Source organism: Ranitomeya imitator, chromosome 1 (genome assembly GCF_032444005.1).
Source record: "Ranitomeya imitator isolate aRanImi1 chromosome 1, aRanImi1.pri, whole genome shotgun sequence".
Taxonomy (NCBI): domain Eukaryota; kingdom Metazoa; phylum Chordata; class Amphibia; order Anura; family Dendrobatidae; genus Ranitomeya; species Ranitomeya imitator.
This window is the reverse complement of record NC_091282.1, coordinates 711,428,004-711,455,199: the sequence shown is the minus strand read 5'-3', so window position 1 is coordinate 711,455,199 and position 27,196 is coordinate 711,428,004. Positions and strand designations below refer to the sequence as shown.

The following is a 27,196-nucleotide window of genomic DNA, read 5'->3' as shown; positions in this document are numbered from 1 at the left end:
AATACAAAAACGTACAAAATATACATTTCCAAAGTTGATGATATGGTAATGCGATAATGTGACAATATAATGATATTGTATCCTTTTTCCCCCCACCCCAACATAAACCAAAAACAAAAAACATCAACCTCCATACTTTGCGTACACTTAACCATAAAAGTACCTCATGAAATTGGTGAGTTACCACCTATCCTCTGCAATAGATACCATTGGGTATTTTCAAACTGTGCCCTCAGTTTCTCCTTAGTCTCCAAAGGAAGTGATGGAATAAAAGTATCCCATGTGGAAAAAAATGTGCTTACTTGTTTTTCTTTGTTAGTTAATGTGTCTAACCATTCCATTTTAAATATGAACTGTATTTTTGTGCGAATGAAAGGGAGTGAAGGGACTAAGGGACTCAACCATTGATGTAAAATACTCTTCCTAGTTGCTGAAGCCCATATTGTAAGTGTTGCCTTGACGTATTTGGGTAGCTTTTGAGATGTTTCGTCTAGGATGTTGAAAATGGCCCATTGCGGAGTGAGTGTGAAGTCTACTCCACAAATTGTTTGCAATTCATTATGTACCTCTCCCCAAAGTTTCCGAATTTGCGGGTAGCTCCATAAGTGATGATAAATGTCGGTGTTACGAGCTTTACATTTAGAACATAGGTAGATGATGGATGGGGACATTTTAGATTGCATGCACGGTGTGATATAGGCTCTATGTAAAATTAGAAGTGCCATATCAGTATAACTGCTATATGGTAGAATCTTTCTTTGTGTTATGGTAGCTTCAAAAAGGTCACTCACCTCCAAGTTTGGTATATCTCTCAACCACCTCGCTACGCCCGTGGTTTTTCCTTCCCCCACCAATTTCCTACGCAATATTGAATAGATGTTACTTATAGAAGCCGGGTGGGCTTTTGTATTTCTGATAAACCCAACTAAATTGGACCTCCCCTCTTCCGTCCCCCCCAATGTCTGACATTTCTGTACTAAGCTACGTGCTTGGAGAAATAAAAACGGTTTATTATTAAATAATGGATATTGTTGTGATGCTGTTTCAAAGGATATTATTGAGAAGTTAAGATCTAATAGGTCTATTACCAGCCCGCATCCCTGAGAAGCCAAAATCCTATAGAAAGACGGTGCTGAACCCCCCATGAACCTCGGGTTTCCCAAAAAGGTCTGGAACGGGGATAGATTATATTTTAAATTACAAACCTTCCTACATAATCTCCAAGTTTGCATTGTTTGCCATAGTGACGGGTGGTCATTTATTCCCACTGGGAGGCCTTCCCCTCCCAAATGCAATAACGTTGGTAGCGAAATGTGTGGGTAAAATTGTTGTTCTATTTCAACATTTGCAAAATGAGAAGTACCCCTAATCCAGTCAACTGCATATCTGAGATTAGCCGCTAAATTATATCTTCCCAAATCAGGAAAATTAACACCACCCTCTAATTTGGTCGCCTGTAGTCTTGCGAGACTTATACGTGATCTACCTCCAACCCCCCAAATGAATCTTCTAAAGTTTAGGTTCAACAGATTCTGATCTGATTGAGTCAAGAGAAGGGGCAGAGTCTGAAAAGCGTATAGCAACTTGGGAAAAACTATCATTTTAATTAAATGGCATCTGCCAGAGAATGACAGTGCGAAATGTTTCCAGGATTGGAGAAGATCAATTATGGAGATTAGTGGTTTGTAGTTCGTTCTATATAAAATAGAAGGGTCCGCAGGTAGCCTTATCCCCAGGTACTTAATAGACTCTTGGCACCAGTGGAATGGGAATTGGGGATCACTCAACCTCCCAGATCTAAAAACTGCCAGGGCCTCAGATTTACTGTAATTAACTTTGAATCCAGAACACTTACCAAAACTCTCTAGGATATGCATGATGGCTGGGATTGCCCTGACTGGGTTAGCAATAAATAAAAGAACATCGTCAGCAAAGGCTGATATCTTTACCGATGTAGTTCCCACCCTCACCCCTTCAAAGGCCGCCTCATTCTGCAACATTCTCAAGAATGGGTCTAGAGCTATGTCGAACAATAGTGGGGATAGAGGGCATCCCTGTCGGGTCCCCCTCTGAATCTCAAAGGGTTCGGATAGAACATTATTTACGGACATCCTGGATAATGGCTTTTTGTAAATTGATTTAACTGCTTCACTAAACCATGGGCCAAACTCTCTGAATGTTAACAAATCATATAGATAGTTCCATGCTACTCTATCAAACGCCTTGTCCGCGTCTAGGCTTACCACAATGGTTTTCATATGTTTATTTGCTCTACTATAAGATATGGCGCTCACCGCTGTCCTAATGTTGTATGTAATGGATTTCCCATGAATAAACCCGGTTTGTTGTGGCGATATCAATTTTGGCATTATTTTCTGTAGTCTGTCTGCCAAAATTTTTGTGAAAATGTTAAAATCTGAATTTAATAATGAAATAGGTCTGTATCCCTCAACTTGAGTATGATCCTTGCCCGGCTTTGGGAGAACAATAATCACCGCTTCATTAAATCGGTCTGGCATGTAACCTTGTCCAACTATCTTATTAAATAACTCACATAAGTGGGGAGCTATACATGAACCCAAAATCTTATAGTGTTCATTGCTGAATCCGTCTGGACCTGGTGCTTTAGATACTTTAAGTTTAGTAATGGTCTGTACAATTTCTGAAGGTGTTATTGGGGAGTTAATGGTCTCTCTCTCCTCCTCTGTGAGCGTTGGGGCAAGGTGGTCTTTTAGAAACTCCTCGCTTCCACCCCCTGTCTCTGACCTATACAACTCGCTGAAAAAGGAACGGAATTCATCCACTATCTCCTCATTTTTAGTTAAAATGTGACCATTGCGCTGTTGTATTTTGTGTATTCTCGTTGGTTTCCTATATGGTCTTGTGAGAGATGCCAACACCTTCCCTGGCTTGTTGCCCCATTTAAAGTATTTTTGTTTTTGATAGTCTAAGTTGAATAAAGCCAATTCATGTGCTAAAGTGTCTGCCTCTTCCTTAGCCCTCAGAAATTTTTCATTTGTCGATGGAGTGTTATTTAGTTTAAAGTCTTTGTAGGCCTGGGTTACTGATTTTTGCGTTTCCCTAGTTCTATTCATAATGTCTTTTTTTTATGACTAACATAGGAAATAATTTGACCCCTCAGCACAGCCTTAGAGGCCATCCAGAACAAGTGTGCGTCATCACAATGGATTTGATTATCATTTTTATATATTCCCCATGACATTTGTAGGTATTTTCTAACATCGTCTGATTGGTATAGGTATGATGGAAATCGCCACCTCCGTTCCTGAAGTATTGGGGATAATAATTTGGATTGAAATGTCACTGGGGCATGGTCCGAAATATGTATGTTTTGTATTTTTGATTGTGTTACTAAGGGTAACAATGATTCGTGTAACAGCCAGCAATCAATCCTAGCGTGTGAATCGTGTACATGGGAATAGTGAGAGTAGTCCTTCTCCAAAGGATGTTGTAATCTCCATATGTCAATTAGATCAAAGTGATCCATTAGTGATTGGATATTACTATCTTGCATTACACAATGAGTTTCTCTAGGGTTAGATCTATCCATGGATATGTCTGCTACCTCATTGAAGTCACCTCCCATGACCACCCGTGACGTATCCCAACCCGCCAGTTTCTCTCTTAGTTTAACTTGAAACTGAACCTCAGGCCCATTTGGAGCGTAAATGTTAACTAGACTGAAACACATTCCCTCAATCATGATTTTGACCAGCAGAAATCTGCCTTGAGGATCTTCTAGAGTGTCTAGTATCTCATAGTTGAGGCCGTTGTATACCAATATGGCCACTCCTCGTTGTTTTTTTGTATATGAGGCCTCAGCACAAAGTGTATACTTTCTACTTAACAAAGAGGGGTGTTTACCTTTAACCCAATGTGTTTCCTGAAGAAATATAATGTGAAAATTCTGTTTTTGTAGAAAATTAACAACCTTTTTCCTCTTGACTGGGGAGTTAAGTCCATTGACATTCCATGAGCACCATTGTAGGGAGCGAATAGTGGTATCTTTGGTGTCTGCCTGATCAGTCATTAACCTATCCCTTTTCGGGTGACCACCAGACCCACCTGTATAAGTTGTAAGTGAGATCCCCGCCCATCCCAGCGAGTGAGCTTAAGATCTTCCAAAACCCAAGATTTAAGTGTACATAAGCGGAGCCCATCCCCCCCTCCCAAGTTCCCTCCCCAATTTAACTCTGTAACAATAATAACAAGTGTACTCAACCTTAAAGTGAACACAACACAGAAAGTAATCATGCCGCTTGTGGGCATAAGAATGTTAGCACGGGCATGATATCACTAAATAATGACATATTAAAGTAGCTTTCTTATTCAGGACTTAACAGAATTAGAGTTAGGGTATGTTCACACGTTCCTGATTTCCATCCTTTTTTTTTCAGGACTGTTTTTTAAAAAACTGCAGCTCTTGGCAGAAAACGCAGGTCCTTTTTTTGGTCCTTTTTTGGTCCTTTTTTGATGCGTTTTTTGATGCAGTTTTCTAGCCAGAGTCTGTGTGTTTTCTAGGAATTTTTTTAGGGTTAAAATGGCTGAAAATACCCTAACCCTAACCCTACCCCTAACCCTAACCCTAACCCTAACCCTACCCCTAACCCTATTCTAACCTTAGTGAAAAAAAAAAAAAAATTCCTTATTTTTTTTATTGTCCCTACCTATGGGGGTGACAAAGGGGGGGGGGGGGTCATTTACTATTTTTTTTATTTTGATCACTGAGATAGGTTATATCTCAGTGATCAAAATGCACTTTGTAACGAATCTGCCGGCCGGCAGATTCGGCGGGCGCACTGCGCATGCGCCCGCCATTTTGCAAGATGGCGGCGCCCAGGGAGAAGACGGCCGGACGGACACCGGGAGGCCGGGTAAGTATAAGGGGGGGAGATTAGGGCACGGGGGGGCATCGGAGCACGGGGGGGGCATCGGAGCACGGGGGGGGTGACATCGGAGCACGGGGGAGGGGCATCGGAGCATGGGGGGGTGGGATCGGGGCAGCCACACTCCACCCACGCACTTCCGCCCGCTTCCCCGCACTTCCTGCTGCAGCGGTTCTGCACCACGAACCGCAATAAAACCCGCAGATCTATTTTTGATCTGCGGGTTTTACTGCGGGTTTGACCTCACAATGGAGGTCTATGGGTGCAGAACCGCTGCTGTTTTACAAAAAGAAGTGACATGGTACTTCTTTTTTACCGCAGCTAATCAGTGCGTTTTTTTTTTTTCAATTCAGGACCATGTGCACAGTGGGTCCTGTTTTCCATAGGGTACAGTGTACTGTACCCTGCATGGAAAACAGCCGCGGAACCGCAGCGGCAAAAACGCTGCGTTTCCGCGGTAAAAAACGCACTGTGTGAACATGGCCTTAGAGTGAGCCCGGGGTGCTTCCCGAAGGAATTCCAGGGCCTTTCCTGGGTCACTGAAGGACCGATTTTTCCCCTCCATGGCAAAACGCAGAATCGCAGGATACTGCAGGTTAAAGCGAATATTTTTTTCCACCAACATTTTACAAGCAGGATTAAAAGCTTTGCGTTTGGCTGCCATGGCGGCCGAGTAATCCTGAAACAGTAATAATTTGTGGTTCTCATACATCAGAGTACGTTGTTTTCTGAATGCTGCCAGAATACGAATTTTATCCTGGAAGTCCAGGATTTTAAAAATGACCGGACGTGGCCTGTCTCCTTCTCCTCCTTTCAGGGGTCCTAGTCTATGTGCTCTTTCGATGGCCACGACTCCCGATGTTGACAATACCCCAAGAGCTTTAGGCAGCCACTCAGATGTGATTTTTACTAGCTCCGAGGGAGGGATCGACTCTGGGAGGCCTATAAGCCTCAGATTATTACGACGGGATCTGTTTTCAAGGTCGTCTACTTTATCTATCAAATCCGATATAATCTTTTCTTTCTCATCTAGTTTGTCTGAGAGAGTTATGGTAGAGTCCTCCATATCTGATATTCTTTGTTCCGTGTCTGTTATGCGTGCGCCCTGGGTATTAACTTGTGAGACTATTGTGTCCAGTGAATTTTGGAAAGCCGCCAAACGATTGTCTATCTCAGGCATCAGCCGTTCTATGATAGCGGTTGCAATTGACTGTGGATTATCTGTATTGGTATCAGCGCTTTGTGATACCGGAGATGTGCCTGCCTGAATGCGTGTAGAACTTCTGCCGGCCTTGGCACCTTTACCCACAAATTTGTCCATGGTGAAATGGAAGTCTGAGATATTTGTTAAGTTATTAGTGATATCTTTGTGCTTGGTAGTTACATCTGAGGATGAGTCTAAGTGTCTTTTATGTTATCACAATAGGTGAGCCTTCACTTACAACACCTTGCTGTCCGATATACTACAACAACACTGTAGTTACTATGGAGATATGATAAAAGCCAGTTCTGTGCTCTTGCTATGCAGTTTGTGCAAATCACCCTGTACCAGGTGTGTCTCCTGTAATCCTGCAGAAATGTCTCTCTCCTTATGATTAACCTGGATCAGGGGTGCCACGTACCCTCTCCTGTACCAGCGATGCTTTATGTTATGAGACTTCACAGGTCAGTGTCCTCAATATGGGGGATGAAGGGTCTGGCGCTCCACTCTCTAGGGTGTTTTAAGATCGTATCCTTCACCAGCTCCCTCTGTGCCCGGATAATATATGTGTCGCCTGTGCCGCTCACCTTGTCCTGGCAGCGGCTATTATAGTTGTGGTTTGGCTCCCTTCTCCTCTCTGGCGGTGCGTGGCAGACTGTGGGGACTGGCGCGCTTTCTATCAAAATGGCGCCGGCTCACCTCCTTTTCCCGCGCTGAGCCTCTGTGTTTCTCTGGAGCCGTTCACCGCGCCTGCACTCCTCGCGTCCTCTTCGGCGGCTCCTGCCCTCCTCACCGACCTGGATCGGTGCCTCTGCGTGGCGAGCGCTCTCTTCCTTCCCCTTACCGCTTCCGACCCTGTTGCTCCGGAGCGATGCCGTGTGCTGCAGTGAGCGTGGCGCTGCCTGCGCCTCTTGACTCCCGGGGATCCGGAGAGCTGAAGAGCTGGGGCTAACGCCGGTGCTCCTTGTCCGGTCCTTATCCCGGACTCTGGGTGGGATAAATAAGCGCTTTGGATGCAGTTAGCGCCCCAGGTCCGGGAGCTCTGCTAAAAAGCCTTAGCTCCAAGTTTTTAATTTTTCTAAGGGCTAATAGCATTTTTTTTTTTACATCAAACTGAGGTACATTTTTTCCTGAGTGCCTCAATACCCTACATGTAATCGGGAAATATTTCAGGCACAGTTCAAAGCTCAGAAGGCATGGAGTGGCAGATTTTACTATTGCAGTTGCCATGTTTGCAGGTGCCATGATCCACTGGGAGGGCCCCGGGAGGACCCCCCCCCATAAGTGATCCCATTTTACTAACACCTTTACGAACACATTTAACTACACCTCTTAATGAATTCATTTAGGGGTGCAGTGATCATATTGACACCGGGACCGCCCCTGGGTGTGTCGCAGAATTTTATACCATTGAGCAGTGAAAACAAAAGAACTACATTTTATACCACCATTTTGTTTTTGCCAATGACAGGATTCCCCTGACCGCTGCCACTAATTTGTCACGATTCACACCGTGACCGTCACCCCTACGTCACGGGTCGGGGTGACTTTAGGCCAACAGACGGCTATCACATGTGCAGGGGGGCTTAACTTAGTTATCCCTCCACTGCTAACAATGAGATGAGAAAACACACACAAGGCTATTGACCTCTTAGTTTACAGCAGGGGCTTATTCTAGGTATCCCACTGCTTTCAATATACCACAAACTGCAGGGATTTATGTATATCCCGCTTACAGTTCGACTTAACACTTGCAGCTCTCTGGCGCCCCCCTTACTCTCAGGTCAGATTAGGTACTGCACCCTGGGTAATTGGTCGCCAGAAAGGCTGCCTGCTATGTACTGGCTATTGGGCACGCTGCAGCGACGCGATAACTACTCCCACTCAGGCAGGAACAATAATTATCAACGCCGCAGTCGCTACAGCATCACTCAACAGTCAGCACACTCTCGCTGCCACCAGCTTCGATTAAACGGGTCCGAAGCTAACCCAACACAACAGTAACAGTAGCGTATTTCCCTTCAGAAGACTTAGGGTACGGTTTAGAACAGGAGAACGAACTAATATTAAATATTGTTCTAGGACCCCTACTCTTCTCCATCTACACTTTCGGCCTGGGACAGCTCATAGAATCCCACGGTATGCAGTACCATCTCTACGCTGACGACACGCAGATCTACCTCTCCGGACCTGACCTCTCCTCCTTGCTTACCAAAATCCCGCACTGTCTGTCTGCCATTTCAGCCTTCTTTTCTGCTCGCTTTCTACAACTGAACATGGACAAAACAGAATTCATCATCTTTCCCCCATCTCACTCTACCCCTCCACCAGACCTATCCATCAATGTCAATGGCTGCTCACTATCCCCAGTCCCACACGCCCGGTGCCTCGGGGTGATCCTCGACTCTGCCCTCTCTTTCAAGCCACATATCCAAGCCCTTGCCTCCTCCTGTCGTCTCAAACTCAAAAATATTTCCCGGATCCGTGCTTTCCTTGACCGCAACACTGCAAAAACGTTAGTGCATGCCCTTATCATCTCCCGCCTCGACTACTGCAACCTCCTACTCTCTGGACTCCCCTCTAGCACTCTGGCACCACTCCAATCCATCCTACACTCTGCTGCCCGACTAATCCACCTGTCCCCCCGCTATTCCCCAGCCTCTCCCCTGTGTCAAGCCCTTCACTGGCTTCCTATCGCCCAGAGACTCCAGTTCAAAACCCTCACACTGACATACAAAGCCATCCACAACCTGTCTCCTCCATACATCTGTGACATGGTCTCCCGGTACCTACCTACACGCGACCTCCGATCCTCCCAAGACCTCCTTCTCTACTCCCCTCTCATCTCTTCTTCCCATAACTGCATCCAAGACTTCTCCCGTGCTTCCCCCATACTCTGGAACTCTCTACCCTAACACATCAGACTTGCGCCTACCATAGAAACCTTCAAAAAGAACCTGAAGACTCATCTCTTCCGACAAGCCTACAGCCTGCAGTGATCCTCAACCTACTGAACAGCCGTACAGCCAGCTCTTCCCTCTCCTAGTGTATCCTCACCCACCCCCTGCAGACTGTGAGCCCTCGCGGGCAGGGTCCTCCCTCCTTATGTACTCGTGTGCCTTGTTATCTGCTCATGTTTAATGTATTTGTCTATATTTGCCCCGTATTCACATGTAAAGCGCCATGGAATAAATGGCGCTATAAAAATGTATAATAATAATAATAATAATAAAATATTATATCCCATAAAAAATTAGGCAGTGCTTTATCAAAAATATTTTATAAAGATGTTACAAATGAGACAATTGCAAATATGTACAAGGGTAATTATGAAATAAACAGGGATTAAATGAGAAAAAGTAACACTCACATGTTCAAAGCATGGCAGGCAACCATACGTCCCAGCTCATTTGGACATGCTGCTGGCTTCAGGAGAAGACAAGAAGTCAGGAAGAAATCTGAGCTGGGGAAGCCTGCCAGACACTTAAAACCTTAAGGCTGTGACATCACAGAAAGGCTGGCTTATCCAGACCCTCCTCTCTCTACATTCTGACTAAACTTTAAACTATTTTCTCTGATTTCTATAACTTCACTACAAAACATGTCAGAGTCATACCAAACCCAGCATTCATCTCGGATTAACGTGAGCATTCTAATGAGATCAAATATGTCCTATCTGGGATTCATATTTACAGAGAAATCCCTACTTCTTTACCAGATGGAGTTAGAAGTTCATGTTTACAGCGGTTGACAGCTCCGCCGAGTGACGTTAAGGAATATATATTTTTCCTATTTCTAGCTTAACTCGTTTGCCTAATATCTTACAAAAACTAAACAAAGAATCTTTCATGGATCCTCGAAGTTTCTACTTCACTTATAACTGGACAAGAGCTTACACAGGAAATGCCGGTCGTAAATACCTTTGGCTCTCCTAAAACCCCCACACTCTCTGAGAAGGAAAGCCAGGAATTTGAAGCTACAAACTGTTGCAGTATCACTCCAAGAAGGGGGGCTTAGCCCACGCAGGCTAGCAAGAGAACTACTTATGATATTTCATACCATATCGTGACAGCCAATGATTTTACGTTATCACTAAAAATGAGTGTATATACTCGGTACTCGAGATTTCCCGAGTACGCTCGGGTGACCTCCGAGTATTTGTACTCGGAGATTTAGTTTTCAGTGCCGCAGCTGAATGATTTACATCTGTTAGCCAGCATAACTACATGTGGGGATTCCCTAGCAACCAGGCAACCCCCACATATACTTATGCTGGCTAACAGATGTAAATCATTCAGCTGCGGAACTGAAAACTAAATCTCCAAGTAGTTACAAATACTCGGAGGACACCCGAGCATGCTCGGGAAATCTCGAGTACCGAGTATATTCGCTTATTACTAGTTTTCACACAAGTGGGTAAAAATGCACCATAATTTGTCCCACAGTTTCTACTGAACGTGGCAATACTCCATATGTGGCTGTGCATGGGCCGCAAAACGTCTCGCACATGTGCATAAGCAAAACACACATGAAAGTCCTCCAATCGATATGCATCGGTGCCAAGGAAGAAGCGTTACAGGAAGTGCTGTTCCCCTGTGCCAGGTGCTGAACACGGTTCTCATCATTCTCCCCTGCTCTGCCGGCAATCGACGCAGGCAGGGGAGAATGATGAGAGTTATATTTAAGTGATAAATGAGACAGCAGGTGGCGGCTGATGGGACTATTATCCCCAGCAGCCTACCGCTGCTGCTGCTAATAACAGTGACCGCAGGAGCGGCTGATGGGGGTATTAATAAATTTAAATAAATAAATAAATGGAAAAAAACAGCATGGGTACCCCTGTATTTTCTATAACCAGCCAGGCAAAACTCACAGCTGGGGGCTGGGGTCTGCAACCCTCAGCTGTCAGCTTCAGCAAGGTTGGTTATCAATAATAGTTTAATAATTTAAAAAATGGCTTGGGATCCCTCCTATTTTAGACAACCAGCCTTGCTAAAGCTCACTGCTGGGAGCTGGTATTCTCAGGCTGGTAAGGGGCCATGGATAATGACCCTCCAGCCTAAAAATAGCAGCCCGCAGCTGCCCAGTAAAGGCACATCTATTAGATGCGCCAATTCTGGCGCTTTGCCCGGATCTTCCCATTTGCCCTGTAGCAGTGGCAAGTAGGGTTCATATTTGTGGGGTTGATGTCACCTTTATATTGTCAGGTGACAAAGACCACAGCTTAGTAATGAAGAAGCGTCTATAAGACACCTATCCATTACTAATCCTATATATATATAGTGGCTGATGAATACCCCTATCAACCGCTCCCGCTGTCACTGTTATTAGCGGCATTCTCCCCTGCTCACGCCGATCACTGTCAGAGCAGGGAAGAATGATGAGAGCCGTATTCAGCACCTGGCACCGGGGAACAGCGCTTGCTGTAACGCTTCTACCCTGGCACCCGTCCGTGTGGTACTGATGCGGCATATGCATGCCACACGTGTGCCGCAAGTATTACACACACGGACACTGACACCTCTGGTATCGGAAATATCAGGGCATGTGAAAGAGACCTTATAGCGGGTGTAAGCGCTCAGCGCAGTGCGTGGTATAGAAGTGCACCGAGCCTTACTGCGATCTTTGGGAGGCAGAATGAAAAAATCAACAGCATGTGAAGAATTGGTTTCATTTATTTTTTAAGGCGTTCATCATGCGGTATAAATGATTAGGTGACTTTAATTTTTGGGTCTGTGCAATTGCAGCGATGCCAGATTTATATCGGGTTTTTAGGTTTGGCTGCTGTCACACGAAAAGACTGTTTTTATTGCAAAAAAAATAGTTTTTTGCATCACGCCATTTTTAGAGCTATCATTTTGCGATGGATGCGACATGTTTTTGCAGTCCGACGGGACAAAAAAAGTTCCATGCAAAACATTTTTTTTGTCCGTCGGTTCAGCTTTTTCCGACCGTGCATGCGCGGCCGGAACTCCGCCCCCTCCTCCACAGACCTTACAATGGGGCAGCGGATGCGTTGAAAAACTGCATCCGCTGCCCCTGTTGTGATTTTATTTCACAGTATGCGTCGGTACGTCGGCCCGACGCACTGCGACGGGCCCGTACCGACGCTAGTGTGAAAGTAGCCTTACGCAGTAATGATAGTGCTTGAAGGAAGAGGGGAAAATACCAAAAGAGAGGGAGAGATTGAAGATTTTAGTTAGGTGAGTAGTGACGACTAGAGAGAGATTGGAGTAGATGTGAGGAAATGGGGTTATTAGAGCATGTAATAAAACGAGAAGAAGAGAAGAGTTTGGAGACTTCTTCTGTGATGGGATCAAATGTGGAGAGTGAGCCAGAGGAGATGTGGGAAAGGATGGGAGTAACAGCACCTGGTGGCTGGGAGCAGATTTTCTGACAGATATTCTCTATTTTCTCTGCAAAATGTTAGGCCAGATCATCAGATCAAATGTCTGTGATAGGGGCCTGTGCTTTCAGACTGAGGAGGGAGTGAAAGGTATCAGTTTTTTTGGGTGGTTGGATAGTGAGGAGATCAGGGTGGTGTAGTTGGTCTGTTTGGCGAGATGAAGGGCAGAGTTGTAGGTCCTTAACATAAATTTGTAGTGGATGACGCTTTCTGGTGTGTGAGTTTTTCTCCATAGGTGTTCGGCACTACTAGAGCATCGCTGGAGAAATCTAGTTGTGATGTGAGCCAGGCTGTTTCACTCTGTGTTTGGAGGTTTTGAGAGCGAGGTGCATTACTTGGTCCAGAGTGCTTCTGAAAGTGTCATTGTAGTGATGTACAGCCAAATCGGGACAGGAAAAATAGGAGATTGGGGACTGTGATGTGTGTAGGGAGTCTGAAAGTGTATGAGGGTTAACGACTTGTAGATTTCTGAATGTGTAATTCAGAAAAGTAGAGGTATGCTTTTCTATTATTGTGGCCAAACCGTTTTATTTTAACCTCATAGGTTTCCAAAATGCACCAGACTTGTTTGGATGTTTTTTTTGCATATTTCTGAAGCTGAATTTTATGGTGCGGACGCAGGAGAGGTTTTCTTCTGATGACTCATCCATGAAGGCCAGATTTGTGCAGGTCTCTCTGAACAGTAAAACAATGTACCACAACTCCAGAGTTTGCCTCTCTAACAATACTACGAGCAGCTCCCGCTGAAATGTTGCTTGGTCTTCCAGACCTTATCTTGACCTCCACTGTTCCTGTTAACTGCCATATCTTAATTACATTTCGAACTGAGGAAATGGCAACTTGAAAATGCTTTGCTATCTTCTTAAAGCCTTTTCCTTCTCTGTGAGCCTCCACCATTGTTAGAGTGCTAGTCAGCTGCTTAGAAGAGCCCCCGGATGACTGCTGTTTTTTGGCACAAGGTTAGAGGAGGTTGGGTTTTTATAAAACTGGGAAATTTGCATCACCTGGCCTTTCCCCAACAGGCTAATTTAGGTCTGAAACCTTCTTTAAAATTATCTGAGCACACAAATCTCCAAGGGTGCCAAAACATTTGCATAGGCTCATTTTTCTTTTGTAATTTTTAAAATGTAAAAAATAACTACCGTATATACTCGAGTATAAGCCGAGATTTTCAGCCCAAATTTTTGGGCTGAAAGTCCCCTCTCGGCTTATACTCAAGTCATGATCGGTGGTGGGGTCGGCGGGTGAGGGAGAGAGAGGACTGTCATATACTAACCTAGTCCCGGCGCTCCTGTTGCTGTCCCTACCTGTCCCATGGTCTCTGGGTGCCGCAGCTCTTCCTCTGTTCAGCGGTCACGTGGGACCGCTCATTAAAGTAATGAATATGGACTCCACTCACATAGGGGTGGAGCCGCATATTCATTCCTGTAATGAGCGGTCCCACGTGACCGCTTACTACAGGAAGAAGCTGTGGTCGCCGGAGACCATCTGTCCGGGAGAAGTTGCCAGGGACCATGTCAGAGCAGGTGAGTATTTCATAGTCACCTGTCCGCGTTCCACCCGCCGGGCACCGCTCCGTCTTCCCGTTCTCTTGCTGTGACTGTTCAGGTCAGAGGGCGCGATGACGTATCAGTGTGCGCGCCGCCCTCTGCCTGAACAGTCAGTGCGGTTAGACGGGACGCTGAGGAGCAGTGGGCAGCAATCAAGGAGAGGTGAGTATGTCTTTTTTTTATTTTTATTTCAGCAGCAGCATTACATGTGGCACAGCTTTATATGGAGCATCTATGGGGCAATAATGAAATGTATGGAGCATTCTATATGGCACAGCTATATATGGATCATCTTATGGGGCAATAATGAAATGTATGGAGCATTCTATATGGCACAGCTTTATATGGAGCATCTATGGGGCAATAATGAAATGTATGGAGCATTCTATATGGCACAGTTTTAAATGGAGCATCTTATGGGGCCATAATAAACTATATGGAGCATCTTATGGGGCCATAATGAACTTTAATGCAGCATTATAAGGGGCATATTTTTCTATGGAGCATCTTATGGGCACATCATCAACTTTATGGAGCATTACATGGACCCATCATCAACTATATGGAGCATTATATGGGCCCATCATCAACTGTATGGAGCATTATATGGGCCCATCATCAACTTTATGGAGCCTTATATGGGCCCACCATCAACTGTATGGAGCATTATATGGGCCCATCATGAACTTTATGGAGCATTATATTTTTGAAATTTACCAGTAGCTGCTGCATTTTCTACTCTAGGCTTATACTCGAGTCATTAAGTTTTTCCATTTTTTTGTGGCAAAATTAGGGGGTCGGCTTATACTCAGGTCAGCTTATACTCGCGTATATACGGTATCTAATTTTTATTCGCTCACCCATGACAGCACCTCGAATATAAGGGCGCTGTCGTGGGTTCTGAAATATCCCGTTACTATATAGATTTTTTTGTCTAAAATAAAGGAAATGTAATTTTTAACTTTAGGCTCTTTAGAATATGTGCACACGTTGCTGAATTGCCGCGGAAATTTCCGTGGCAATTCCGCAACTCCCTGCTGCGGGTAAAATTCTGCATGCCTATTCCCGCTAAACACTAGCGCTTTGCAAGCGTAATTAGCTTGTAGAATGCTAGCGTTTTCCAAGCGATCTGTAGCATTGCTTGGAAAACTGATTGACAGGTTGGTCACACTTGTCAAACATAGTGTTTGACAAGTGTGTCCAACTTTTTACTATTGATGCTGCCTATGCAGTATCAATAGTAAAAATATACAATGTTAAATATAATAAAAAATTTTAAAAATCATGATATTCTCACCTTCCGGCGGCCCCCGCAGTCTTCCCGCAACTCCCAATCCCAGCATTGCCTTGCGACAATGACCCCAGATGACGTAGCATCACGCGAGACCGCTACGTCATCACAGGTCATTGTCGCAAAGCATCACTGGGAACGGGAGCTGCCGGGAGTATCGCTAAGGCCTGGGCTGGATCCGGGGGCCGCCAGAAGGTGAGTCTATACCATAACTATTTTTGATTTTAATTCATTTTTTAGTCTCCCATGGAGACTATTGAACTGTAAAGTAAAAGAATGTTTAAAAAAATAAATTAAAAAATTAACCCCTTCATGACCAGAGCTTTTTTTGGTTTTGCGGTTTCATTTTTTGCTACCCTTCTTCCCAGAGCCATAACTTCTTTATTTTTCTGTCAATATGGCCATCTGAGGGCTTATTTTTTGCGGGACGAGTTGTACTTTTGAGCCACACGATTGGTTTTGCCATGTCGCTAGAAAACGGGAAAAAATTCCAAGTTCGATGAAATTGCAAAAAAGTGCAATCCCACACTTGTTTTTTGTTTGTATTTTTTACTAGGTTCACTAAATGCTAAAACAGACCTGCCATTATGATTCTCCAGGTCATTACGAGTTCATAGACACCAAACATGTCTAGCTTCTTTTTTTATCGAAGTGGTGAAAAAACATTCCAAACTTTGCTAAAAAAAAACCCAAAACATTGCGCTATTTTCCGATACCTGTCTCAATTTTTCGTGATCTGGAGTTAGGTGAGGGCTTATTTTTTGCGTGCCGAGCTGTCGTTTTTAATGATACCATTTTGGTGCATATACAATCTTTTGATGTTCAGATCGCATCTATGTAGCAGAATTGCTTAGTTGCTATGAGCGCCGACCACTGGATGTCGCTCATAGGAATCCGGCTCTGACAAACATAGAGGTCTCAAGGAGACCTCTGGTTGTCATGCTGACGCACCAATGACCCCCGATCATGTGATGGGGGTCACTGGTGCGTGTATTTTCCAGATTGCCAGAAGGGCTTATTAAATGTTGCTATCAGAGTTTGACAGCAGCATTTAACTAGTTAATAGGCGCGGTGGATCGCGATTACACCCGTGCCTATTGCGGGCACATGTCAGCTGTTCAAAACAGCCCAATCTATCAATATATAAAAAATAATTAATCCGATAGGTAGATGGCGTAACAAAAGAAAAAAATTAAAACACCAGAATTAGGGTTGATTTTTTTTTTTTTTGTCCCCGCAACCTTGCATTAAAATGCAATAATGGGCGATGATATCTACACCAAAGTGGTACAAATAAAAATGTAAGCTCAGCCTGCAATAATTGGGCCCTCACCCAACCCTAGATCATGAAAAATGGAGATGCTATGGGTCTCGGAAAATGGCGATCTTTTTTTTTCTCCACCAAAAAAAAACAAACAAAAACCTAGACATGTTTGTTATCTACTCGTAATGACATGGAAAATCATAATGGCAGGTCAGTTTAAGCATTTGGTGAACGTGTTTAAGAAAACCAAAACTTAAGGAATTGCCTTTTTTTTGCAATTTCACTGCACTTTAATTTTTTTCCCCCATTTTCCAGTACACTATAAGGCAAAATGAATGGTGTTGTTCAAAAGTACAACTCATCCCACAAAAAGCCAAGCCCTCATATTGACAGAAAAATAAATGTCGGCGTCTTTCTCCCAAGCACTGCCGATAAATTACAAAATCCTGTATATCAAGCCAACACCCACAAATTGCACCACTGAACATGGGACAGTATATAGGGGTGCAAGGATGTACAGAGAAGGTTCAGTGCCACAATAGTGAAAATTGTATAGAGAAAAAAGCACAAAAAAAATGATATAATAAAAGTACAATGCTTTATTATCAATAAAATTACAAATGTATCAACATGAATAAAATATATCAGGAAAATGACAGTGGGAACCCAAAAGAATGGTGGACACCACAGTCATATACAGACAAAAATACCCAAAGGCGGAAAATAAATAAAGAATATGCAGGTCAGCTCAAAAAGTGCAAGGTGCAATCAGAAATGTGCCTACTAGGAGTCATTGAATGTAAAGTGTCACGAATCCCTCCCCGTGCTGATGCTAATTCGTATCCGCTCTCGGTCCAGCATTCAACCTCTGTCCTATGCTGTAATGGGAGCATAAATCACACACCGACCTAGGCCACACACTCGCTCATGCACGCTGCCACCACTCACAGAATACGCGGGCGATGAGTCCCGGAAATTACTAATACTGTCTACCACTGATAAGGCTCACACACCTTAGGCCATGGATTCTTTAGAACATACAAGGTTCAACTGTTAAAGTTTTATGCTTTAATACAAAACGGTTCAGTGCTTACAGTAAAGAAAAAGGTATAAAAATATGGTAATAAAAAGACATACAGGTATGCAAAACAGTGTAAAATAAACAGGAGAAAACTTAAAGAAATAGCTAACTTGTGGTCTGCTTCTGCTCCCTGAGGGGGGTGAATATGGATTGGAACACATCAGCTTCCTAGGCTGCCCTCACATGTGAACAATTTTGTATGTATTGATAGAAACCACGGCACTCAAGGTTTGTAGGAGGTGCACAAGTTAGGTATCCAACCCGTCAGTCATGTAGAATAAATTACTTGGCACTCAAGAGATATTCTTTGCAAGGTAAAACGTGAATAGTTCATTTATTAGGTGCATCCAGTTCCATATAAATTGAACGTTTTCGGTCTAATCAAAAGACCTTCATCAGAAAAGGTTATAAAGTACTGTAATACATGTGTGGAAAAACACAAAGGAAAACATTTTTTAGAAAATGATGCACAGAGTAAATATATAGTAAAAAACAGATATGGTACACATTGCTCAATGGAGAAATGATAACTAAACAGACATCACATGTTACACGAAGAGCAGACAACAGCGGCGGTCTAAATGGATCCGACCTGGTGCTCCGTGAGTGGTGAGCTTCGTGGTGGAGATGCTAAAGGCTGTAAATGTGTAGGAAGGATAATGCAAGAGAAAAGAGGGCAAGGAGACACATCACGTCCAACTGAAAAACCGAGCGAGTGGATAGCGAATAGGCCATCCCTAAAGGATACAGGAAGTGCGGTAACCTCTATGACTAGTGGTTGACGGACTAAGGTGCACAGTGAGATGCCTGAAATATAAAACATGAACATGTAAATAATACATAATTGTCATTGTGCAGGAATAGTGCAACATGTATGGGCACACAACCCCGTAGGGAGAAGAGAGCATAAGAATGAGTAAAGGGCAAGAGAACGGACCCTGCAGTGTGACCACCTACAACCTGCAAGAATGAATAGAGAAATAGCCCAGAGTAGTAAAAGCATATACTAGAAAATTATATTATAGCTACCTGGATGATTAGGGCAATCTGATAGGGCCCATAAGGTGCCAGCATCAGAGCAGGCCTGGGGGAGGGAGGGCGCCTAGGAGGAACAAGGAGAGATAGAGGAACACCTAGCCAAAAGTTGTCTATACCAAGGTAAACCCCTATAGAGTACTAGTCACCATTACCTGTAAGGCAGAGGGTATATAAGGCGAGCGCTGTGGGGGCGAGCAAATCGCAGGAGCAGACGCGCTGTTGAAAAGAGAATATAATGAGTGACTAAGTCTCTAGGCCGAGGCGGAGTGCCGAGAGAGGGCGAGCGTCACTGTATAATGGGGCAGAGAGTACCTGTAAAGCCGGAGGACCCCGGCGCCGTGTAGCGAAGGCTGTGAGACTCCCAGGGCTGGTGTCTGGCGGCGGCACTTCCGGATTTATGTGCGCGCCGCCAGGCAATCACCTGACCCGTAGCGCCATAGCAGACACGTGACCGGGTCGGCGGCGCGTGCGCAGAGAGACAAGGACGGAAGGGAGCTGAAGGGCGCTTGCGCCAAGAGAATGAGTGCCGGAGGCTAAAAAAGAAAGCCAGAGGCGGCCCTATACAGCGAGGGGAGAGAGGGGGGGGAGGGCGAAACTACAAGGGAGAACAAACGCAGGGAAATTAGAGAGGGCAAGAGAGGCTGGACGAGGAGAACTCAAACAGGGTATATGCAAAATAAAAAGGTAAATGACCTAATACAGAGAAAGGAGGGAAGGTCTAGAACAGACCTCAAAGGTGGTCACACGCAGGTGATATAGAGACCAGACTAATGCTCTATATCTAGAATGGCATTGAGTGTGGATACTGTACCATATGGGGTGGGGCCAGTGCTCGGTGCGCAGGACGTGACTAGCGGTTCTGTGAAAAGAGGTAAAACAGAAAATTAAAAACATGACATAAACAAATGCGATCAACACATTCCCTGGTTGTGCTCACTTTACATAGACTACAAAACCAGGAATTACAAAAAAAAAACAAAAAAAAACAAAACCGTACCAGAATGCTTCAAAGAAGGGAAGCTTATTGGATTTATACGCTCCAGACCTTAGAACCAAAGGGATTAAATAGAGATTACGATATTTCAGCTTTTTTGTAATTCTTGGTTTTGTAGTCTATGTAAAGTGAGCACAACCAGGGAATGTGTTGATCGCATTTGTTTATGTCATGTTTTTAATTTTCTGTTTTACCTCTTTTCACAGAACCGCTAGTCACGTCCTGCGCACCGAGCACTGGCCCCACCCCATATGGTACAGTATCCACACTCAATGCCATTCTAGATATAGAGCATTAGTCTGGTCTCTATATCACCTGCGTGTGACCACCTTTGAGGTCTGTTCTAGACCTTCCCTCCTTTCTCTGTATTAGGTCATTTACCTTTTTATTTTGCATATACCCTGTTTGAGTTCTCCTCGTCCAGCCTCTCTTGCCCTCTCTAATTTCCCTGCGTTTGTTCTCCCTTGTAGTTTCGCCCTCCCCCCCCTCTCTCCCCTCGCTGTATAGGGCCGCCTCTGGCTTTCTTTTTTAGCCTCCGGCACTCATTCTCTTGGCGCAAGCGCCCTTCAGCTCCCTTCCGTCCTTGTCTCTCTGCGCACGCGCCGCCGACCCGGTCACGTGTCTGCTATGGCGCTACGGGTCAGGTGATTGCCTGGCGGCGCGCACATAAATCCGGAAGTGCCGCCGCCAGACACCAGCCCTGGGAGTCTCACAGCCTTCGCTACACGGCGCCGGGGTCCTCCGGCTTTACAGGTACTCTCTGCCCCATTATACAGTGACGCTCGCCCTCTCTCGGCACTCCGCCTCGGCCTAGAGACTTAGTCACTCATTATATTCTCTTTTCAACAGCGCGTCTGCTCCTGCGATTTGCTCGCCCCCACAGCGCTCGCCTTATATACCCTCTGCCTTACAGGTAATGGTGACTAGTACTCTATAGGGGTTTACCTTGGTATAGACAACTTTTGGCTAGGTGTTCCTCTATCTCTCCTTGTTCCTCCTAGGCGCCCTCCCTCCCCCAGGCCTGCTCTGATGCTGGCACCTTATGGGCCCTATCAGATTGCCCTAATCATCCAGGTAGCTATAATATAATTTTCTAGTATATGCTTTTACTACTCTGGGCTATTTCTCTATTCATTCTTGCAGGTTGTAGGTGGTCACACTGCAGGGTCCGTTCTCTTGCCCTTTACTCATTCTTATGCTCTCTTCTCCCTACGGGGTTGTGTGCCCATACATGTTGCACTATTCCTGCACAATGACAATTATGTATTATTTACATGTTCATGTTTTATATTTCAGGCATCTCACTGTGCACCTTAGTCCGTCAACCACTAGTCATAGAGGTTACCGCACTTCCTGTATCCTTTAGGGATGGCCTATTCGCTATCCACTCGCTCGGTTTTTCAGTTGGACGTGATGTGTCTCCTTGCCCTCTTTTCTCTTGCATTATCCTTCCTACACATTTACAGCCTTTAGCATCTCCACCACGAAGCTCACCACTCACGGAGCACCAGGTCGGATCCATTTAGACCGCCGCTGTTGTCTGCTCTTCGTGTAACATGTGATGTCTGTTTAGTTATCATTTCTCCATTGAGCAATGTGTACCATATCTGTTTTTTACTATATATTTACTCTGTGCATCATTTTCTAAAAAATGTTTTCCTTTGTGTTTTTCCACACATGTATTACAGTACTTTATAACCTTTTCTGATGAAGGTCTTTTGATTAGACCGAAAACGTTCAATTTATATGGAACTGGATGCACCTAATAAATGAACTATTCACGTTTTACCTTGCAAAGAATATCTCTTGAGTGCCAAGTAATTTATTCTACAATTTTGTATGTATGCCAGCCAAATTTATAGAGTCACTGTGGAGGTCAGATTTCTAGACCAGCCCCTCAAGTTGATATTCTAATTGCTTGTTTTTTATTGGACCACGGCCGTGCCCCCAGTGAATATATTATTTTCACTGAGATCCTTTGTGTAAAGCTTCCTACAGATATACAGTGTCAGGCTGTAATTGACATCTCTCTTCCAAAGAGCTAGGAGGTGTCAAATGTTCCCTTTCTTCTTGGTTCCCAGCAGGACCCCTTGGTGAGATTGGAGACAGAAGTCTGCTGTCTCAGGATAATACATATTAACACCTGGGTGACACCTGCTTACACCTCCCTCCTTATGAACGTGCATGGGGGTTGACTTACAGATCAGCTCCCGAGCGCGTATCTGGTTCCGCCCCACCTTGGTGATATAGGCCATCAGTATTGCCATGATCGATTCCTTTCTTATGCTGAATTGTGAAATCAGACTCCATCTAAGCAATTTCCCATTGTCTCCAACTACTCTGTTGAGCCAACTCAATGGGTTATGATCTGTGATCACGGTGAAGTTGCGCTCATAGAGGTATGGTTGCAGCTTCTGCCGAGCCCTCGCAATTGCCAAACATTCCTTCTCACTCGTGGCATAAGCCACTTCTCTGGTCAGGGGTATCCCCTACTTAGGTCCATGATGGTGAGGTACGATGCTTTAGCTAGCTGCTCTAAAATTATGAGAAAATATTAGTATAAAATGTATATATCCATAAAGATTCTGTTCAACCTAGGGGGAAGTAAAGTACAGACCTCAACACGTGTTTCGCATCAGCTTCTTCAGGGGGTGTTCTTTTTTTGTATTCATGATTATAATCTTATCAGCAATACCACGATTAGTCCTGCGGTGCTGTGATTAGCTGGACATTTTTTTTTCTCACTAATCTGTCATCCTTTTTTACTTCACTCTCTTAAGCAGTTTTTTTTCGAGAGTTACTTATTAGCTACTGTAGTTCCATTGAATCCTATATGATCTAGCTGTGAATTTTGTTCTTTTTCTTCACACAGGTGCACCATTCGGATATATGCAGTCAGAAGACCCTTCTACACCAAGCTGATGTAGTTGTACTAAATAATGTATTTGAATATTTCCTGAACAAAGAGGAGCAAATTAAGTAATCTATTAACTTTCTATGCAATGATATTTATTGTAACAAATTTACCTTTCCTGTAAAATATTACCTTTTCTGTAAAATCATATCCCTGTAGCTTAATATTGTGCATACTTAGGATCTCTAACGACTTTGAGAATTGAGTGTCAGAGCCAGGTACGAACTGGGGCTGAAATTCAGTCCCGACATTTGAAATCACACAGACCCATGTTGTCCCCATCCCCATGAACTAGATAGGAGATATTACTAATATTATCCTGAATGGAGGAAAGGAAGATTTTCTACAAGACCAATATTTCTGATGATACCCGTGGCCTGCTGGGGTAAGTGACGGAGTCAGTGATTTTGTGCTCTGTCACAACTCTTAACAGTATGGGTATCTTGAGAACACCGATTCTGTTAACAATGTAGCAGACAAGGCAGCCCATGACCAGGCAGGCCCTTCTGGCATTTGCCGGATGACCAGTCCGGCCCTGGTCAGAGCTCTTAAGCCTTAGTCCCAGTGGTGCTTTTGGCCATCCATTGCCCAGGGACAAGCTGTATAGGGACTAAAGCTCTAAAACAGTGCATCCAGTCTCAGGGATGGACGTGCCGAATGATTCTCACCGATCTCTAGACTGAAGGCTTCAGCGCCCTTTGATGTTCATACAGGGTAATCAATACAGAGGAGGACAATTTTATATTACAGGAGGATTTATGTAAACTAGAAGCTTGGGCTGATAAATGGCAAATGAGCTTTAATGGGGATAAATGTAAGGTCATGCACTTGGGCAAAAAAAATAAGATGTATAATTATGTGCTTAATTGTAAAACACTGGGCAAAACTGTCACTCAAAAAGACCTGGGTGTATGGGTGGACAACAAACTCACATTTAGTGGCCAGTGTCAGGCAGCTGCTACAAAGGCAAATAAAATAATGGGATGCATTAAAAGAGGCATAGATGCACATGAGGAGAACATCATTTTACCTCTATACAAGTCACTAGTGCGACCACATTTAGAATACTGTGCACAGTTCTGGTCTCCAGTGTATAAGAAAGACATAGCTGAACTAGAGCGGGTGCAGAGAAGAGCGACCAAGGTTATTAGAGGATTGGGGGGTCTGCAACACCAAGACAGGTTATTATGAATCGCCCGCCAGGGCTTGGGGTACTCGGTACCGGGTCCGGTGCTCACAGGGGGATGTCACGGTGGCGACCCGGTCCGTGGCCCTGGGCGCCCATGTAAAAGGGGAAATTGAATAAAGTTTATGTTCGTGATGCCACCTGTGGTATTCGGTCAGTGGGGACCGACGCTGCTTTAAGGGGTCCTCTGGGGTGATGTTATGGCAGCTAGATGGTATAACTTCCCACAGGTGAAGTATATCCCCAGGGCGCCCGGTGTGTAGATGAAAGATGATGGTGAAAGGTGCAGTAAAGAAATACAGGGGACACAGGTTTTGCAGTCTCTTTACCTGATTTACTGAAGACTTCAGGCAGCCACAGTCCAGGGTACCAGATCACAGGACAGGCATGGTCCGGCTGGCTTGGAAGCAAATCCAGAGTTCCCCTTTACCAGGTGGAGTTAAAAGCCTTCCTCTAGCGCGGTGCTGTTGTAGTCCCTTACTGCCTATGGCTTCAGATAAGGTCCTCACAGTTCTTCTCTCTATCCCCCATATAGGATAGGACAATACCTGCATGAAAGATAACTCGAGCCTTTTTACAGGGACTCTATCACGCCCCGGACTCTATGTGTTACTGTGTCTCAGGTGTGTGCGCCGGACAGGTAACGTGCAGTTCAGCTGTCCTGCCAGTTTCTGATGTAAGTCTTAGAGTCCCTTACAGCCTCGGTGGTCCGGCTACCAGTTATCTGCGCTTCAGAGGGAGGCAGCCTGCTCGTAGCTGGTCTCCCCTGATGTCACTCTCCTGTGCATCGTTCTCCTGCACGCACACTGAACAATGTTCTGCTTTCTCTATGTCTCTTTCTTTAGGAGCTGTAGTACTTCAGACTACTTGGCCCCTTTGTACGTTCTTCCTGCCTCAGACTGCTCCAGTCTGCTTCCTGGCACTTTCTGACAATCTGCCCTCACTTTCCATACAAACCACAATATATAGGGGAGTCACCTAGGAATAGGATCAAAAGCTCCCCCTTGTGGCCTGGAGTGTGAACCTGTTGTGTGCATTGTGATTACCTGATGAGAGTTATCCTTCATCGCTTCCAAACATAACATCACTCTCCCCGTGAGAAAAGCAATGCTACTGTGGCGACCAGGACCCTGGGGCGCCACAATTACACTTGGGATAATTTAGCTTGGAAAAACGATGGTTAAGGGGTTATTTTATTACAATGTATAAATACATGAGGGGACAGTACAAAGACCTTTCTGATGATCTCTTTACTCTTAGACTTGAGACAGGGACAAGGGGGCATCCTCTACGTCTGGAGGAAAGAAGGTTTAAGCATAATAACAGATGCAGATTCTTTACTGTAAGAGCAGTGAGACTATGGAACTCTCTGCCGTATGATGTTGTAATGAGTAATTCATTTCTAAAATTTAAGAGGGGACTGGATGCCTTTTTTGAAAAGTATAATGTTACAGGGTATATACACTAGATTCCTTGATAGGGCGTTGATCCAGGGAACTAGTCTGATTGCTGATGTGGAGTCGGGAAGGAATTTTTTCCCCCAATGTGGAGCTTACTGTTTGCTGCATGGGGTTTTTTGCCTTCCTCTGGATCAACATGTTAGGGCATGTTAGGAAAGGCTATGGGTTGAACTAGATGGACTTAATTCTTCCTTAACCTTAATAACTATGTTACTATGTATTGAAGTGAATAGGAGCCCAGGTGCAGTTGTATCATTCATGCAAATTGATCCATATTTATTGTCAGATTAGCACATATCAAAACATATTGTTGTTGTCAATGTCAAGATTTGACTTTCTTCATGTTAACAGTATTTTACAATTGTGCTTTCTAGAGCCTGGATTTTTATGTATGAAAACGTAAGGAAGAAGGGATGCCTTGTCGTGACAGTACCGGGCCTAAAGGAATCCTTCACCAGACTGCAGGTTCGTTTAGGAATTGTGTAAAGATGAAGTCAGCCATTGATTTGTCTTGTGTAGACAATGAAGTCACACAGACCTTACCCTTTATTTAGAGTTCATAGATTAACTTACCCCTACAGGGAAAATGGGATGGAGACAACTTATCATAAAATTATATCAGCTCAGGTCTACATGTAGTAGTAAGTCCATCGTGCAGCTACAGATTGGGCTGCATCCCCAGATTGGTTTCATATGGAGAAATGAAACAGCAGTTCACAGCAGCAAATTAGGTTATTTCAAGATGGCTGACAGGCACAAGGAGAAATAGAAGACTTCCGGCACAGGAATCCTTTTTCAGTATAAAATTCTTTCTTTATTTAAACATCTTCAGAGATAAAAAAAAAACATCATCATGGGGACCCCCCATAGACCTGACGCATTTTGGACCCAGTAAAAACAGTCCTTCTTCAAAGGCCGAGTATCTCAGGCGTGCTTGAGTAATATGTTTGTGTCCCCGTGGCGGCATGTCTCACGGCTGTTGGGTAATCCCTCCTATGTTGTGACTGTTAAACATGGGACTCAAACGTATTTTTTGGGCATGCCGAAGACACTCTGTTAGCACCCTAGCATGCTCGGGATAACACCTTATCCGAACACGTTCACTCATCACTAATGAGGACCCCACAAAATGTCAGATGTAAATTCTTTATTTTTTTACATTCAACGCTATTCGTGTATTTTACAAGTAGATTGGATGTTTGTGGTTCTTTTTACAGATGAATCTTCAGCTCGATCAGTGGGTGCAAGAAATAGAAGTGGACACAAATCTGTTTGTGGGACCAGACACTGACCAGGAGGCTCTTAGTGACATTCATTTGTATAAAGTCCATTAGAAGATTAAGTATTTCACCAATTTCGGTGGGCAATGTATTGCACTTTTACAGTAAATTGTATTATTTCTGTGTTTTGAAGCTGCTCAAAGTCCAATATGTGACTTCACCCACCTAAACGTAGCGTACCTTCATTACATATATATCGGATTCTTATACAGAAACGAAGATCCACCCGTAAAATGTGAGCCAGCAAGAGGGAGGCAGTTCTTACAAGTAACACACTGATGACTTATTCACACCTTCAAATGAGTACTTCCTCAATTCATCAGCGATTTAAATCCTCCGGGAGGTGGAACCTAAATTAAATTTCACCCTTTCTTAAAAAGCTGTGGTCCTTCATTGTTTTTTTTTTTCTTTAATGCTAACATGGGGCTAATAGTCTGTGGCATAAGTGAGCTAATAGGAGCCCTGAAACAAACAAAAAAACAAACACAGAAAAGTTACAAATGACTTATTAGACCTTTATAATGGGCTGGCTGATGGATTCTCAGTTAATCCATTTTGTAGACTGTATTACACAGTGCAACACAGATGTTATATGAGGCAAAAAGGGCAAAATTATTAGATGAA

The 27,196-nt window shown here is 44.2% G+C and overlaps 1 protein-coding gene and 2 long non-coding RNA genes across 4 annotated transcripts in view; 2 read left to right on the top strand and 1 right to left on the bottom strand.

Moving 5' to 3' along the window:
- The window catches only part of LOC138643258 (uncharacterized), a 106,377-nt gene extending 79,426 nt beyond the window's left edge, over positions 1 to 26,951 (top strand). For both annotated transcript variants that reach the window (XM_069732162.1, XM_069732152.1), the window contains exons 6-8: positions 22,605 to 22,711; positions 25,667 to 25,757; positions 26,510 to 26,951. In XM_069732162.1, coding sequence (XP_069588263.1) covers positions 22,605 to 22,711; positions 25,667 to 25,757; positions 26,510 to 26,626 — 315 coding nt within the window. In that variant the 3' untranslated portion in view covers positions 26,627 to 26,951. The remainder of the gene's footprint in view (positions 1 to 22,604; positions 22,712 to 25,666; positions 25,758 to 26,509) is intronic.
- LOC138658054 (uncharacterized) lies at positions 18,016 to 19,602 on the bottom strand. Its single transcript, XR_011317313.1, has 2 exons — positions 19,550 to 19,602; positions 18,016 to 18,507 (listed from the first exon to the last, which is right to left on the bottom strand). It is a non-coding gene; the product is annotated as an uncharacterized lncRNA (long non-coding RNA).
- On the top strand, positions 19,934 to 21,520 carry LOC138643263 (uncharacterized). The gene is made up of 2 exons (XR_011314156.1): positions 19,934 to 19,986; positions 21,029 to 21,520. It is a non-coding gene; the product is annotated as an uncharacterized lncRNA (long non-coding RNA).
- Positions 26,952 to 27,196: the final 245 nt, after the last annotated feature.